The 14736-nt window shown below is 37.6% G+C and overlaps 1 protein-coding gene across 1 annotated transcript; it reads left to right on the top strand.

The window, feature by feature from the left end:
* Window positions 1–3392: 3392 nt before the first annotated feature.
* On the top strand, window positions 3393–13847 carry LOC306855654 (tubulin-specific chaperone A-like). The gene is made up of 4 exons (XM_079394447.1): window positions 3393–3570; window positions 8834–8939; window positions 11538–11624; window positions 13529–13847. Exons 1-4 carry the CDS (start codon window positions 3518–3520, stop codon window positions 13607–13609), a joined length of 327 nt encoding a protein of 108 aa, XP_079250573.1. The 5' UTR covers window positions 3393–3517; the 3' UTR covers window positions 13610–13847.
* The last annotated feature ends 889 nt before the right edge of the window (window positions 13848–14736 follow it).

Genomic DNA, 14736 nt, shown 5'->3' with positions numbered 1-14736 from the left:
ACACACACTGCTTTTGAAAACTCCAAAGTCATCCAGTTTGCTCTAATCACCACAATTAGTCCTGAATTATCACCGGACTCTGACAGACGTTCCTTGTAACTCTCTTTTATTTCCAGGCAGCGCTAATCAGCCGCTCTCATTACTGACGCTGATTAAACTGCAAATTAGCCAGCAGTGGCCCCGTTCAGCTTACCCGCGACTCGCTCAATATCAATTAGGCCCAGCAGCTTGTCTGCGGCTCTCTGGGTGCTTCCAAATGCTTGATAGTGCCACTTATTAGTTTGGAAAACTAGGAAAATACCAATAATCAACGAGTCAGAGAAAGAAGAAGAGGGAAAGCAAGAAAAACGTCTCTTTTTTTATGCTAACTTTCAGCTCCGGGGCCAGTTTTAGGAGCGTGTGCGCGAGGGCCGGATGATAATCACGGCTGTCATCTCAGACCGGAGCACGGGTGGCCCCTTATCAGGGTGTCAGAGGGGAAGAAAAATGTATTAGACAAGGTAATATCAAGGCTTTTTGAAGTCACTTTTAGATATAATGAATCGCATTAAGGCGTGACAAATCTGAAATCCTACATCATTAGGTCGTTCCGGTAGAAGTGCGAATGAATAAGTATTTTTCTCTCCTTCTAACCTCCTGGAACCGGAGTTAATGACGGTTTATTTTATTTATTTATTTCATTAAAGAGAAATCATCTAATAAGCCCGCAATTATTTTCCTCTGGTCCCTTGTAAAAAGTGTCTAAGCGATAAAAGCGGACATAAAATGGGAGGAATTCAGAAGCCCGATGGTTTGGTTTCTCATTAAGCACGGTAATTTGTGAATGAACGGCGTAGAAGCTGGAATCGCAGTGAGTGATTATTGCGGTAAACAATATCAATGGTGAGTATACAGCTCAATTGCAGCAGCTTTGTGGAAATTTTCAGTGTATTGGATTGTATTTAATTCATCATTCCCCTCTGCAGATCAAAGAGTCTGAACACCATTTTAGCTCTTTGCCAGTCAATAATATCTGCTAACTAGACTAAATATGTACTAAAAAGTAGCAATGTGCAGTCATATCTCAAAGCGCTCTGTCTTCCTGACCTTTGACCTTGCATATTTTCATATTAAATAGTAGTTTTGACTTTGAATAAAATCTGTTAATTTAGATGTTACAGCATAAATCACATTTTAAAATTATATCTCCATATAATTTTGTAGTAGATAGAATGCATAAATATTATTGGCACAATTGTCTTATTGGCATAACATCAACATTACATGACATGTAGAGCTGCTTTACAGTTGAAATTTAAGTTGTTTTATAATTAATTTAGCAACAAATAACTTTACCTTTAAAACAATATGTATAAAACACTATAATTAAATGTAACTTGATTACATTGTTTTTGATGTTTTTAAATAGCATAAAATAGATTACCTGAGCTATAACCGCCACTGATGTGCTTGAACAATAAGGGTTTGAATTGAGCGATTATTTGGTTATTTGAATAGAATATTATACCTTATTTTTTACGTAAGTGCGGGTGTGGCCATTTCTAACTTGGATGTGCACTTCCAGTTATTTTTAGCTGTACAAAAACAGCTGCTTAATATCGAAAACTTGTATTTGTTTTGTCATGTTATTTAAATTCATTATCATAATCATTAAAATGCTGGTTTTTGGCGAGTTTTCCGTTAGCGGCTAATGAATGGGAAGTCTTGCACATTCACAGGAAATAGCTTAGCCTACTTCCGCATTGCAAATAGTGGTCTAAAAGGTGTATATTTCCTACAGGCTAAATATATTTACATGAACATAAATGTACATATACACGTGTATTTTATTTATCTAATAATGTTTCCATCTGTTTCTATAATCTGTTATTTTTTTGGTAGAAATTGCTGTAGTTCTGGTTTCTAATGGACTGCAGGCCAGTGCAAGGGCGTTTTGTCCTGATGGCATCCTCTCCTTTTGCTACACCTGACCCTTTTTATGATCAATAACCGTAAATGAGTCGATTTAGCGATATGATCATGAATCATGCACGCCTCAATCTTCACCGGACAGTACTGCTTGGCGTACAGTCTTTCTAGGTTACCCGGGTGTCTCTGCGCGTGGGCTCCGGCAGTGATGACATTCATCATTCCTGGCCCGATGTCTACAGTTTGACAACTCCTGACACGTGTGACATATCTCACTTTACCTGCTCCAGTCTAAAACATTACCTCCGGCAATCGAGGTGTCTATGATGTCCACTCTGCTTCCAGTGGCTGTGAGGAGTAGATCACACAGAGCCCAACACAAGAGCAGTCGACAGACAGCACTGACCAGAACAACAACAATAATGTGATCATATAATATAATATCTAAAATAATAAGAATAATAGAAACACTATTATAAAATATTTATAATGCATTGTCTCAAGAATATATGAATATATATTCATATTTTTAAATAAATAACTGTATAATTAATAAATACAGTATGTAGACCTATTATTAGCCTATGTATTCATATTATTAAGAGAACTTATCTGTCTACTTAATAATAATAATATGATTATAAAATATGTGTAATGGCTAAACAAATTAAACATTATAAAATGTTTATAATATAATAATTATTAATATAAATTATAATTAATTACGTCAATAATTATAATTAATTATTATTTATCAATAATTATTATTACTTAACTAATGGAAAACTTTTCTGCCCACTTACTAAAATAATAATAAAAAATATTAACGTAAAATCTGTATAATAATATCTAAAATAACAGCAATAGTATAAACATTATAAGTAATAATTATTAATAAATAATTGTTGTAATAATAATATTTATTATTATTAATATTACTGTTATTGAAAATAGTTTTTGGTATTATCACTTAAAGCCTAACCCATAAACAGTTAAAAAATTACAATAAAAAAGAAAGGCCAGTGATATAATTTATGCAGCTGTAATTAAAAGGTCTGTTTAATAATAGATCTGTTTAATGTTCAGTTTTATTAGTAGTAATAGCTATGATTTGCACAGGCTATTAGAGTGCAGAAATATCAGACTCAGTAAAAGAAGAAAGGTTAAGAAAGACATACTTTTATATAACTATTTATAGTATTTAATTATTACTGTATTCATATACTTTGACATTTACATGATGCTCATAGATAAGCCTACTTAAAATAATTACCACGGTATAATTACAGCAATTATTTTTTACTTTTTGTTGCTGGTAGCATATACATATACATATCTATGGCTGGTAGTGTGTTTTTTTCTACGTTTATAGGTAAACAGGCTATATAAATGACATTTTGAAATGTAGTAAAAATAAAGAAACATGCATTTGCTTTCTGAGTTGATCTTTATTCCGTCACGTACTCTGTTTCATCTGCGCATGCGCACATTTTCTGCTGCGTGTTGGTCCGTATGTGCTAACAGGCTAATCTCGGCTGCGCACTGCTCTTGTTATAAACATATTTATCCGCTTTGTCTTCCGTTTTCACTATTTCAAACAACACGAACAATGGCGGATCCAAGAATACGGCAAATAAAAATCAAGACCGGTGTGGTTAAACGGTAAGAAGGCTGAATAATCTTATTTCTGAAGTGTGGTAGTGTCATCAGGGTAAGGCCGCGGATTCACCGCGCCCCTCTACGGGCAGACGCCGCAGAGGAGTGTCCTCATTAGGCGGAAGCTGTAAATATAGCCCGGTGCTCTGATAGCTGCTGTAGCCTTGTCCAGATGCTGAATACTCCGGTCACTTACAGTGCAGTGAAAGCTCATGTTATGCAACTCATTATTGTTATTTTTTTATTTAAATTAGTTTTATGTGATTAGTTCATGAGTCCAACATAATTGACACATAAATCGAAATGAGGGATTGCATGAAGAATTTGAGGCTGTGTTAATGCCACATGCAATATATGTTTTTATACCCTGTCAGGCAGTAGGTGTGTTTGTCTGGCCTATAGTTAAACAATCAAGAATGACGTAAAATGATTTCCGAGTCTTTTAGAAGATGTAATTGCTGAGTATTGATTAAGTTATGCATGTTTTGTATGTATGTGTATTACAGAATGTGTGTGTTTAATGCATTTTATGTTTGTGTGTGTGTGTGTGTGTGTGTGTAAATGCGTCAAAGGATAGACATCCCATTTTGGTATACCATCAAATTAAATTTACAAATGTAATTTTATATACATAGAAAGCATATTATATGCAAGTAAAGCGTCTACTTGACCGTTTCTAATAAGTTTTGTGAAAATAAAATGTCAAAATATGGGTGAAATAACGTTCCATTGTCATTCAGCGTAACAGATATATTTATCTAAAAATAAACCAACATGCTTTTTTTTTATCTGTGCTTATTAAAATCTCTAAAAGAAGTGATACTAAATTTTATTATATTTTAAATTATTAAAAACTTGCTTCTTGCCAAAGATTGATGAAGAACACGCGCGCACACAAACACACATATATTTACTCTCATATATTTGATATTTGTACTTTATTTTTGAATCTAGCATGAAAGTAGAAACTTTGTAGCATCAGATATGACCTGTGACCTACATATGACATTGATTAATTTTGGTCTGCACAACTGACAGTCCCCATTAAGACCAGGACTTTAGAAGCTCTTAACGAATGTTAGACTGGTATTAAAGTTGGTCATTTGTGTTCTGCGAGTGTCTCTGATCTTGCCTCATCCTCTCCTCTCCTCACCCCTCCTTTTCTCTTCTCAATCCCCACCTGACTCCTGTTTGCATTGATTGACCAGATGAGGGCCTGATTGAGATGGGCCTGTTTGATAGGGATGGTAATGGAAGTGTGGGAATGATTCTCAGTGGGATTGTGAAAGAGAGAGGGTTAGGAAACAACTCGCACACCATGCCAACACAGGAGACAACATCGTAATGAGCCGCGCAGCGATAAGAACCCAACGCTCAGCCTGTCAAACTCAGCTGATGTTCACATGAGGGACCAATCACGTCTTGGTGTCTGAATTCATTTATGCTGAATTTGCTTATTGCGTGGGCACCGTTGGTGTCGATTGATGATTCTATGATGGAACATTCCCGCTGTCAGGCCCAGCAACGGCAGACACATCGTTCGTGTCTCTCAGACATGTTTCTTCTGGATTTCCCATCTGTTTTTTGCTCTCTATGTGGATGGTCCAGCCTTGGTATCGATTAGAGCGGTGCGAGCTGCTTTGTTTTCTTTCAGCTGGGTCTTTAGGTTCTATAGATTTGCCTTAGATTTCTCTCCCCATGTGAGCGCAGGCCTCTGTGGTTCACTAAGACTGGGCCTTCTCAGCTCCAGGTCAGATAATTGATTTTGTCCACCTTTGAACGCTGTATTGCTGAATTGCATTTCTTCATTTGTCAGGCCCGTGAGGGGTGGGCTGCTTGATGGTCGGTTTGTATGTTTGCACTAGCTTCACTTTATATCTTCACCTGCTTTTGGCCCATGGGTGATCATTTTTGTTCTGTATGGTCAAATCTTGTCTGTTTATTTTTTTTACAATGAAAGCCAATGCTGATATGAGGAAAACATGATGTCAGTGTAGGATAAAATACATTTTTTTGATGTTGAAATACTATCCTATCGGTGTAAACACAGAGGCTCCTTGGGATATTGTGAACGTGGGCAATATAATGTCTAACGGTCCAACTTTTGACAAAAAATGGCAGAATTCGAACTCTAGAGCATTACACTAGCAATGCCAAGTTCAGGTTCAATTCCAAAGGAATACATGAAGTGATATACCTTGAACAGTGTTGGGTGTGACTAGTTACCAAGTAATTAGTTACTGTAATTTAATTACTTTTCCCTTGGAAAAAGTAACGTAAGGGATTACTCTTATTTTTTCTGTAATTTAATTACAGTTACTTCTTATGTGATTGAACTTAATACTGTGGGAGACTGTAGAACATCAATAGTGGATTTAACATCAAAATTTAAAGTCTAACCTTAAAATGCATGCTTTTTATGTACCCTTCTCACTTTAAATACTTTGGTGAGTTAATAAAAATAACACCTTAGTGTGCAATTCTCACTATTAACTAGTTGGTTATTAGCATGAATATTACTGGGATATTGGCTGTTTATTATTACTTAAACGCATATTAATGTCTTATTCTGCAAGACCTTATTCTAAATACTTAATCCCAATTCTTAAACTTAACAACTACTTTACTAAGTATTAATAAGCTATACTATTATTAATAGGAGTATATTGAGGCAAAAGTCATAGTTAATAGTGAGAATTGGACTCTAATCTAAAATTTGACCAGAATAATTTGTAGTTACTTGAAAGAATAAGAAAAAAAAAACGTTTCATGTCTATCTTTGAATCATTAACTTGTCGAGGTTGATATAGGACTTAGAAAGTAATAAGTACTTAAATACTCATTTGTAATACAAATAATCATTTGTACAGTAATCCAATTACACTGTTGAAGATGTAATTAGTAACTAGTAATTAATTACTTTTTTAGAGAAACTCAACACTGACCTTGTTTTTGTTACATTTCCTGATATAGTTAATGTTTATTGCATTCTTTTATGAGTTCATCATGAATTTATCATGTGGTTTTTCTAGTTTACTACTTGTGGTGTTTATCAATACATTTTAAGGTACAACGCAGATTTTGGTGCTTCAAGTAGACTACTGTATGTAGTGTACATTAACATTACACAACTTAATGAAATTTACAAATGTAAGTTGTAAAATATACAGTCATTTTGTAATAGCTGAAATATTGTCAACCACGGCTGTTGTTTTTATACTGTAAATTTATAGAGAGATTTTTTACGATATGGTACTTTAAGTGGCATTTTTATTGTGATTATGAGTTTTTGGCACTGCTATTTGTACGTTTTTGTATTTTAGACCACACTGTACTGCTGGACAGTTTTAAATCACATATTGTAAAGTGGTCATCCTTCCCACCAATGATTCCTGTTCTCACACTGTTTGGTGATGCTGGGCCATGAAGAGTTATCCTGAGGTGACGTGACAACATGTTGGAAGACCTGGTGCTGTAGTACATGTGGGTGCTTGTAATGTCACTTAATTACACTTTCAGGTCAAGCTCCTCTCATACTGCTACATCCCTGTCTTCAAACACCTCCAGAGGGTTCCTGAAATGCCCTACGAAGCGGTCATGCCTACTTAATAGTGTTCTCTGCTCAATCTGAAGCATTTAGTCCAAACGTCTCACAAAATATCAATATATGCATCCTGTAAAGAAATTAGCTATTTTACAGAATTTTCTCTCCATCATGGCCTTGACAACCGGATGGTGTGAGTCTAAAAGAACCACCTGCCAATTCCACATCTCTCGTCTTCTCAATCCACCGTCTCCGTTCTACCCAATTCTTTTCTTCTTCTTTTTGGTGATGTATTCCAGTCAGTGTTTTCTGGCCTAGCTCAGCGGATGCACTTAATAAAATGACAGACGTAATTTGCTTTTGTCACCGGGTCTCGCCGCCGGCCCGCCGCCTCAAAAATACAGTATTAGAGGGGAGAGAATGTGTGTGTCGAGTCTAATTCTTTTCTCTATTTTCCAGAGAGATGCTTTTTCCATTAAGCTGAAGGAAGCAGCCCTGGCAGCCCCATTTACAGCTGCCCAGCTCCGCCCCTGCTATAAGCAGCTCCCACATCACCCTGCAGAAACAAGAAATTAACATCAGCATGACACTTTTTCATTAGCCTGTCCCTCACTTTTATTAGAATTATGCTACACCCCGTTCTTTCCACCCCTCCGGCTTCCTCCCTGATTGCACCCCCTCTCCTCTTCCCGCGGTCTAATTTTTGCGCGTATGTCAGAGAAAGCCTTACTTTGAGCATATGTGGAGAATTGCACCAGGGCGTCATGATTGAAGCCTGTTAAAACCTGCATAATTGACGTAAAATATGACACATTGTCGCAGGCGGAGACGAATCTTACGGCACGGGGCACGGGCTGGCAGTATGTTTGATTAATGGAGAAGTGTCTCCTGCTCTCTCTCTCTTTCTCTAACACACACACACACATACACGGCTGATTTTATGAAAAATGAATTCCGCAACGCCATGTCGTCCCGACAAGCGAGCAGGCTGCAGACGGAAAGCGGCTATTAGCTAGAATCATTATCAGTAGTGATATTTTCAAACTCCATTACGGCAATCAGGCTGCGAATTTATTCAGTGCGTTTAGTTCGTTTGGCCATAATTGATAAATAATCAAAATTTATCAATGTACTCGCTCTGCGTTTTCAGTAACAATCAAGCAAAAGTGGCCCATTTGCCACCTGACTTGGTCCAAATTAGGGACTAAATTGATGATCAATTAATCCTAGTAGGGGCAGTACAGTGTCTTTGTGAGTGTGTGTGAGGGAGATGTAGACAGATGCAGTTAAAAGACAGATTAGCATAGCGATCAGGAAGTAGCTGATGCAGTTTAGTGCCTTGGCTAACAAGCATGCTGCTTTTCTAAGATTGACAGTAGATATCTTTAAGAAAGAGGAAAAAGACAGGAGACTTGGGAAGGGTGTGTTAGGATACAGCAGAATATATAGGTGTTTGATTAATGCTTTTTTATTATTAAGACATTTGTTTTGTCTGAGTGTGCTTTACATTTCATGTTTTTGGGCATGTTTACAATTTGAAGTTGGTTCTCTGATTTTAGGCCCTTAAAGAAGATTTCTTTGTCTTTTGAGAGATCTGCAAGTAAGCTAGTTGTTTGACTTTATGGTGGTAAATTCTTGACAGCATCGGACGGACAAATAAGTATTGAAGTTTTGAGTAAAACTCACCTCTCACTATCTATTCTTATTCTTGTTTCTCTCTCTCAGTTTGGCCAAAGAGGAGGCGTTGTACATAAAGGAGGCAAAGCAGCAGGAAGGGAAGATTGAGCGTCTCAAGGCAGAGGCGGGAGACGAGTATTTAATCAAGAAACAGGTAAGAAAAATAAACTACCTGAAATACTACCTGCCCTGTTGAGAAACCCAATGAGACTCACTCATTTAAAGGACCATAAAAGTACTATGATTGGGGTCCAGAACTGATGAAAAATGCAGCGGTAGGCAACTCCACTCAGGGACCTATTTCTTGATTTTTAATGAAAATATATGCATGTTTGTGACAGACAGTACAGTTCATTGTGCGTCATATAAGATGTACTGGACTAATTTTATTGTTTTGGTGTTGTCAATAACAAAAAAACTTTAGGCACCTTATATAAACTCACAATGGTAAATATTCCACTGAAAACATCATAACATTTATTTAGAGCTTATTTTGATACAGTTACCAAAAAGATACCAGCCAGCTGACCAGCAACTCTAAAGTCAATTTTAGTCACATTTAGCATTTTGCAAGAGTTCATTTTGGATCCTGGAATGTAGAGCATTCTCAGACTGTAAAGAGAGCAAGTTATCAGTGTTAATACAGTGGGGCAAATAAGTATTTGATACACTGCCAATTTTTCAAGTTTTCCCACTTACAAAGAATGGAGAGATCTGTAATTTTCAGAAAATCACATTGTATGATTTTTGAATAATTAATTTCCATTTTATTGCATGAAATAAGTATTTGATACAATAGAAAAATAGAACTTGGTACAGAAACCTTTGTTTACAATTACAGAGGTCAGACGTGTCCTGTAGTTCTTGACCAGGTTTGCACACACTGCAGCAGGGATTTTGACCCACTCCTCCATACAGGTCTTCTTCAGATCTTTCAGGTGTTGGGGCTGTCGCTGGGCAACACGGAGTTTCAGCTCCCTTCATAGATTTTCTATTGGGTTCATGTCTGGAGACTGGATAGGCCACTCCAGGACCTTGGAATGCTTCTTACGGAGCCACTCCTTAGTTGCCCCTTGCTGTTTTGGGTTATTGTCACCCATCTTCAATGCTCTTACTGAGGGAAGGAGGTTGTTGCCCAAAATCTCGCGATACATGTCCCCATCCATCCTCCCCTCAATACGGTGCAGTCGTCCTGTCCCCTTTGCAGAAAAGCACCCCCAAAGCATGATGTTTCCACCCCCATGCTTCATGGTTGGGATGGTGTTCTTGGGATTGTACTCATCCTTCTTCATTCAAACACGGCGAGTGGAGTTTATACCAGAAAGTTCTATTTTGGTCTCATCTGACCACATGACCTTCTCCCATGCCTCCTCTGGATCATCCAGATGGTCTTTGGCAAACTTCAGACGGGCCTGGACATGTGCTGGCCTGAGCAGGGGGACCTTGCGCGCGCTGCAGGATTTTAATCCATGACAGTGTAGTGTGTTACTAATGGTAACCGTTGAGACTGTGGTCCCAGCTCTCTTCAGGTCATTCACCAGGTCCTCCCGTGTAGTTCTAGGCTGATCCCTCACCTTTCTCAGGATCATTGATACTCCACGAGGTGAGATCTTGCATGGAGCCCCAGTCCGAGGGAGATTGACAGTCATCTTGAATTTCTTCCATTTTCTAATAATTGCGCCAACAGTTGCCGCCTTCTCACCAAGCTGTTTGCCTATTGTCCTGTAGCCCATCCCAGCCTTGTGCAGGTCTACAATTTTGTCCCTAGTGTCCTTAGACAGCTCTTTTGTCTTGCCCATAGTGGAGAGGTTGGAATCTGATTGATTGAGTGTGTGAACAGGTGTCTTTTATACAGGTAACGAGTTCAAACAGGTGCAATTAATACAGGTAATGAGTGGAGGATAGGAGGGCTTCTTAAAGACAAACTAACAGGTCTGTGAGAGCCAGAATTCTTGCTGGTTGGTAGGTGATCAAATACTTATTTCATGCAATAAAATGGAAATTAATTATTCAAAAATCATACAATGTGATTCTCTGGATTTTTTTTATATTCTGTCTCTCACAGTTGAGGTGTACCTACGATGAAAATGACAGATCTCTCCATTCTTTGTAAGTGGGAAAACTTGAAAAATCGGCAGTGTATCAAATACTTATTTTCCCCACTGTATCTGAACACTACACTGCCAGTACCACTTGGTTGTTCTGCTGTGTAAAAGGAATTGCTTTGGTAACGGTGAAAGAGACAGAGCTGATTCAGTATGGCAGCGCTGTGGGTGAAATCAGGGCGAGTTTTAATGAGTTTTAATGTGCTGATGCAAAATTAATGACGTTATGTAACTTTGGAGGAGTTTTGTAATTAACAACACATGCTGCTAATTTAGAGGTTCTCAAGGAGTAGTGGCCCATGTTCTCTCTCTCTCTCTCGCGCTTCATTCTCCTCACCTTCTATCTGCAGTGAATGCATATACAGCTCTGTTTTAAAGGACTAGTTCACAGAAAATGTACAATTATGTCATTATTACTCATCTTCATATCTGATGACAGCTGTAAATGTGTTAGATATTGATTTTTTTAGCATTATCTAGTGATCTCCTTCAAATGCCTAATGAAGTAATTACAGACATATAAAATACTCTCTGAGAATAAAAGAGAAGTTCTGGGTTTTTCTAGATGATGTTTTTGTGAAATAAGCCTTCGGCTTGTTTTGTTAAAGTGCAGAGCCAGTAAAATCTCTTAAACGTGTCTTTAACAGATGGAGGTGTTGCAAGAGTCAAGAATGATGATCCCTGACTGCCATCGTCGTTTAGCCATTGCCCACACTGACCTGCAACAACTGTTGGTGAGAATATGAAACGCACACACTGTTTCAGATGTTGACCCACCTGAAAGGTTTGAACTCAGTGGCACTGTTAAAGAAATAGTTACCCAAAAATGAAAATTTGCTCGAAATGTCCTCACCCTCAGGACATTGAACGTGTAGATGAGTTTGTTTCTTGATCAGAACAGATTTGGAGAAACTTAGCATTACATCACTTGTTCAACAATGGATCCTCTGCAGTGAATGGGTGCCATCAGAATGAGAGTCCAAACATCTGATAAAAACATCGCAATAATCCACAAGTAATCCACACCACTCCAGTCCATCAGTTAACGTCCCATGAAGTGAAAAGCTTTGTGTTTGTATTAAACAAATCCGTCACGACATTTACATTTAAAATCATCTCTTCTGTCCATAATTAATAATAACACTTCTTTTCAGTGGAAAAGTCCATCCCCTGTTGTCCTCTCACATCAAAACATATTTGTATATAACTTTTTTGAACTATTTTCACTTGTAAATGTTGCTTGATCTGTGCATATTTTTCCCCTGGTTCAGACAATATGATTTTTTCCCCCCTGGAGTTTGAAGTTAATGTCCACGTAATGGTATGTTTCTTAAAAACACACAGCTTTTTGCTTCAAATTGATGGATGGATGGATTGATGGACTGGAGTGGTGTGAATTACTTGTGGTTGTGGATTATTGCAATGTTTTTATCAGTTGTTTGGACTCTCGTTCTGACGGCACCCATTCATTGCAGAGGATCCATTGGTGAGCAAGTGATGCAATGCTACATTTCTCCAAATCTGATGAAGAAACAATGTCATCTACATCTCGGATAACCAGAAGGTGAGTTTGTATAGTCTGAATATTGTACAGGAGGACATCTCCCGGGTTTTTGGATCAGTGTTAAGCACAGGACACCTTGACTTGGCAGGTTCATGTGTGTGAGAAAATGTTTGTTCAGGGGAGACCGTGTGCCGTCCGCTTCCTGTTTGTTACGATATAGAGGAAGTAGACAATTACAGGGGCCACATTAATTAACAGCAAACGAATCTGTGATAGCACTGGTGCATTTGAAAGAGCCCGCTGCGGTAGCTCCTGTTTGTGTGAGTGTCAATAAAAATGTTTTCTAAACCCTCTACTATTTTGTGTCAGAGTAAAACTTACCGCCAGCCACAGCAGCAGCTCAGTGAGGCTTCACACACACTCAGTCCTGTGCTGCACTCATTTCAGTTCATTAGTAATGTTGTCACGGCAATGGCCTCCATAGAATCCGTCGTTGATCGATTAGCATTGATATGACCTACTCCTCTCACTGCCTCCATTACATTTTCACACTGTGTTACGTGTGTGAGTGTTTGTTTGTCTGAAGTGCTTGTGTGTGTGTGTGTGTGTGTGTGATTGTTTGACAGGTTCACTGAGTGGATTAGCTGTTTTTGGTGATGTGGTTAGTCTTTATTGTGTTACTGTGATCTGATTTACTAACTCCAACTGGATGGAAAACTCCCACTTAATTTATTTTGGCAGTTAAAAACCAAGATGCTTGTTGTATATAAGAGTAAATATTTAGTTAAATGTTCCATTTTTATATTGACTAAAATGATGCAGTGCATCTTGAAATCTGAGGTTTGGTTTAATCTAATTCTATTCATAATTCATAATTTAAAAAAAACGCATTGTGATCTTAAAATATATCAGTGTTTTGGATAAGTAACAAATGTGTAATAAGTATTGTAGTAATTATGATCAGTTCATTAAATTCTGTAACCAATTCTTTTAATTTATTATAAATTGCTAGGGTTGTAAGATGCATCCTTTTCTTCATTTTATTTGTTCTTTTCAATTAAGAAAATATTACTCGTATTCATTAAGGCTCCATATTGGGTGAAAGCAATGACTTCAAAGCGTTTTTATTTTCAGGAAACGGAAGAGGAACTGGCTGAAGCAGAAGAATACAAGGAGGCCAGAACTGTTTTAGATTCCGTCAAGCTGGAAGGATGATGGACACAAACGAATAAACACCCACAGAAGCTAACGTACACACTGACATCCCAAGTGTCCATTCCATTTGTTCTGACTTGTTTAGCGTTTCAGAAGCAATGCGATGTTTACTGATTGCTTATGTTTGCATTTCAAAGATTTTTGTATTTATTCATAATTTAATGACACTGTTCTCTTCCTAGCCTTCTGTGATCGCATTTACACAATCATGAAATAAAGTTTTGTTTTACTAACCTACCTCAAACGCTTCTGTTTCCTTCATACAGATAGTTATTGAATACAGTTGTTTTTGTTTAGCTCTGTATCCGTAGTCCGTTATAGTGTTACTTTTTTAGATTAGAGCTTCCCCTGCTGGAAAGGGGAAAATTGTGACACATCTTCGATTTCTTGTAAGCATTTCACATTTATTCCTGCTGCAGGTATCTTTGACTACACAAAGCTGAATTAATATGTAAAACTGTAGCCTTTATGGTTTGATATACGATGCCATATGTTTCCCTTCTCGTAGGACTGGAGTAATTAATGCAGAATTTGAACCTGGATGTCAGTCACATGGACAGGCTTTGCTTTCCTGCATGCAGAGTGAGACAGGTATAGCATGAAAAGCTAATATATGATGAGAAAGAATATATTTCCAGCTCTCCTGAAAGGACACTGACCTCCGCTGGCCAGATTCTCTCATGCAAGCAAGTGCGCAAGGCTCCAGTTTGCCTGCTTTGACCTATTTGCTGGAGTAACAAATGCATATTCTGCAATTTCAACATAATTGCATCATTTGAATTCAGGGTGTATTTTGTAGGCTATGAATGTCTGTCATTTTATATTAGATAATGGAGGGCCTATTTCTGATCCTCTGGTAGAGATTGCATCAAGCTTTTCCCAGTCTTTCAGATATTACAATCAGCATTGTCAAGGTAAATGGTGAAATTTCCTTTGCAACAGCTTACTGCTTTCTTCAGTGCATTTGATATCATATAGTTTTTTTTTTTTTACAGAACTGCAGTATAAATGCAGGGGGTGGCTCTTCAATAGGCTGTACTGTATGGTAATGTATTGTTTTCGGTTTAAAGTGACCTAAAAACTATTTGGACAATTAAACTTCAAGTATGTGAATGTTGTTGCATTCA

This window comes from Barbus barbus (assembly GCF_936440315.1).
Source record: "Barbus barbus genome assembly, chromosome: 36".
Lineage (NCBI taxonomy): Eukaryota > Metazoa > Chordata > Actinopteri > Cypriniformes > Cyprinidae > Barbus > Barbus barbus.
The sequence above is the reverse complement of the archived record's forward strand: the minus strand, read 5'-3'. Positions and strand labels throughout refer to the sequence as shown.

What these genes read in the sequence shown, in the direction of transcription:
- LOC306855654 (XM_079394447.1), top strand. Translation starts at nt 3,518, where the DNA reads ATGGCGGATCCAAGAATACGGCAAATAAAAATCAAGACCGGTGTGGTT. An exon ending in AAGACCGGTGTGGTTAAACG is followed by an intron (nt 3,571 to 8,833) that starts GTAAGAAGGCTG and finishes TCTCTCTCTCAG; the next exon opens with TTTGGCCAAAGAGGAGGCGT. An exon ending in AGTATTTAATCAAGAAACAG is followed by an intron (nt 8,940 to 11,537) that starts GTAAGAAAAATA and finishes TGTCTTTAACAG; the next exon opens with ATGGAGGTGTTGCAAGAGTC.